The 1634-nt window shown below is 35.4% G+C and overlaps 1 protein-coding gene across 2 annotated transcripts in view; it reads right to left on the reverse strand.

The window, feature by feature from the left end:
• The window catches only part of LOC105176746, a 2818-nt gene extending 1895 nt beyond the window's left edge, over positions 1-923 (reverse strand). Inside the window, exon 1 of one of the 2 annotated variants that reach the window (XM_011099646.2) lies at positions 537-923. In XM_011099646.2, the coding sequence (XP_011097948.1) occupies positions 537-886 (350 nt within the window). In that variant the 5' untranslated portion in view covers positions 887-923. The remainder of the gene's footprint in view (positions 1-536) is intronic. The other variant, XM_011099645.2, reaches the window with a different exon arrangement.

Here is a 1634-nt window from a genome sequence, read left to right on the forward strand (position 1 = left end):
GTGGGTGGAAGGGGAGGGGGGGGGGGGGGGGGGGGGGGGGACAATGTGGGGAAGGCGATTAAAAAAAGGCAAATTTCCATTGTATTTTGAAAAAAGAAGCAAATTACCACCTATTCAGACCATTGATAGGGGTACTTTGCTTCATTTAGATTTGCTAAAAAAAATTCAGTTTTTTTTTCTCATTTCACATGCTAGATGGTAAATTGCATTTATCCCTTTATCAAACTCAGTAGCTTCCTCAGAACTTATGACTAAGCTATGGAGAATAAAATATCAAAAATCCAATAATTGCTACCAGAATTAATCAATGATTACAAGACTAATGATAATAAATCAAAAGAATCAGTCTGAATCAGAACTGTGAAAAGAAGGATTTCTCATTACTGAAATAAAATGAGAAAGAAACTTCAGAGATGATAGAGAAAAACAATAGCATACCAAAAAAAAGATCGATGGATATTCAAACCCTTCAGCATGATTGATGCAATTTCAACAAAACTTAATATCGAACTTTTCGAGAAGAACAAAGAAAATACTTGTCAAGAGCAGCCGTGAGTTCAGAAGTGGCCTCTCTCGCTTCCTGAAGAGTTGGCACCCCGCCAAACACAACCCTCGGCATCGGGTCAGCGACCCCAACCACAGCCTCCTCCTCCCCACCAGCGAACACCCAATCATCCATCTCCAAACAAGGCCTCTGCACCCCAGCCTCCACCTGCGAAGTCACAAGCTTCACATCCTCCACGGTGGCCGCCGGAGGACGGATGGAAGCGGCCCTTCGGGCGGCAGAGGAGACCGAATAGTGCTCCGCCGCGATGCCGCGAAGACCACCCGAAGCGGCGGTGATCCCCGCCACCTTGGCCGCGACCCTCATCGCTCCGCCTCCCATTGTGTGTGTTTGTGTTAATTGAAAATTTAAGGTTATTAAGAAATAGTTTTTAAAGAAGGGGGAAAAGATCTTTTTATCCATCAGCGTAGAGTCCTAGATGGACCAGGACTCTGACACGTGTTACATTCTCTGCGGGGTGTGGGACCCAATGCTTGAGTGGATAATTTTACTTGAAAAAACAAAAAATTAATATTTAAAGAAATTCGTCTTTTAAAATTGAAATCTCATAAATAAATATTATGAATGATTACACTCTCGTTATCTCAAATTTAATGTAATTATACATAAATTTTTAATAATTCAAAAAATTACATCTAACACTTTTGAGATTTGTTTCAATTTAATAAATAAGTCCATTCGTTAGTCATAAATATCAAATTTTTTTATATTAACAAAAAAATTGAATGATATCTATTCCCGATGGACTTATTATCACTTCTTTCAAATCAAATAATTTTTTTCAATTAAACTATCATTATAATGATAAAAACACACAATTTCTTATGAATTAATTTATGAATGCATAGAGTAATTTAATCATTAAAATATTTATTTATCTAAAATAAATCAGTAATGGCTCAATCCAAAAAAAATATAATTATGATTTATTAATATAATAAATTTAATAAATTTTAGAAAAACTTATTTATTAGAGAAAGAAAACCTAAAAAGTATTGCATTTAATGAATTCTATCACATATATATATATATATATATATATGGATGTTCTTTTCTTAAAGGCGAAGGA

Source organism: Sesamum indicum, linkage group LG14 (assembly GCF_000512975.1).
Source record: "Sesamum indicum cultivar Zhongzhi No. 13 linkage group LG14, S_indicum_v1.0, whole genome shotgun sequence".
Lineage (NCBI taxonomy): Eukaryota > Viridiplantae > Streptophyta > Magnoliopsida > Lamiales > Pedaliaceae > Sesamum > Sesamum indicum.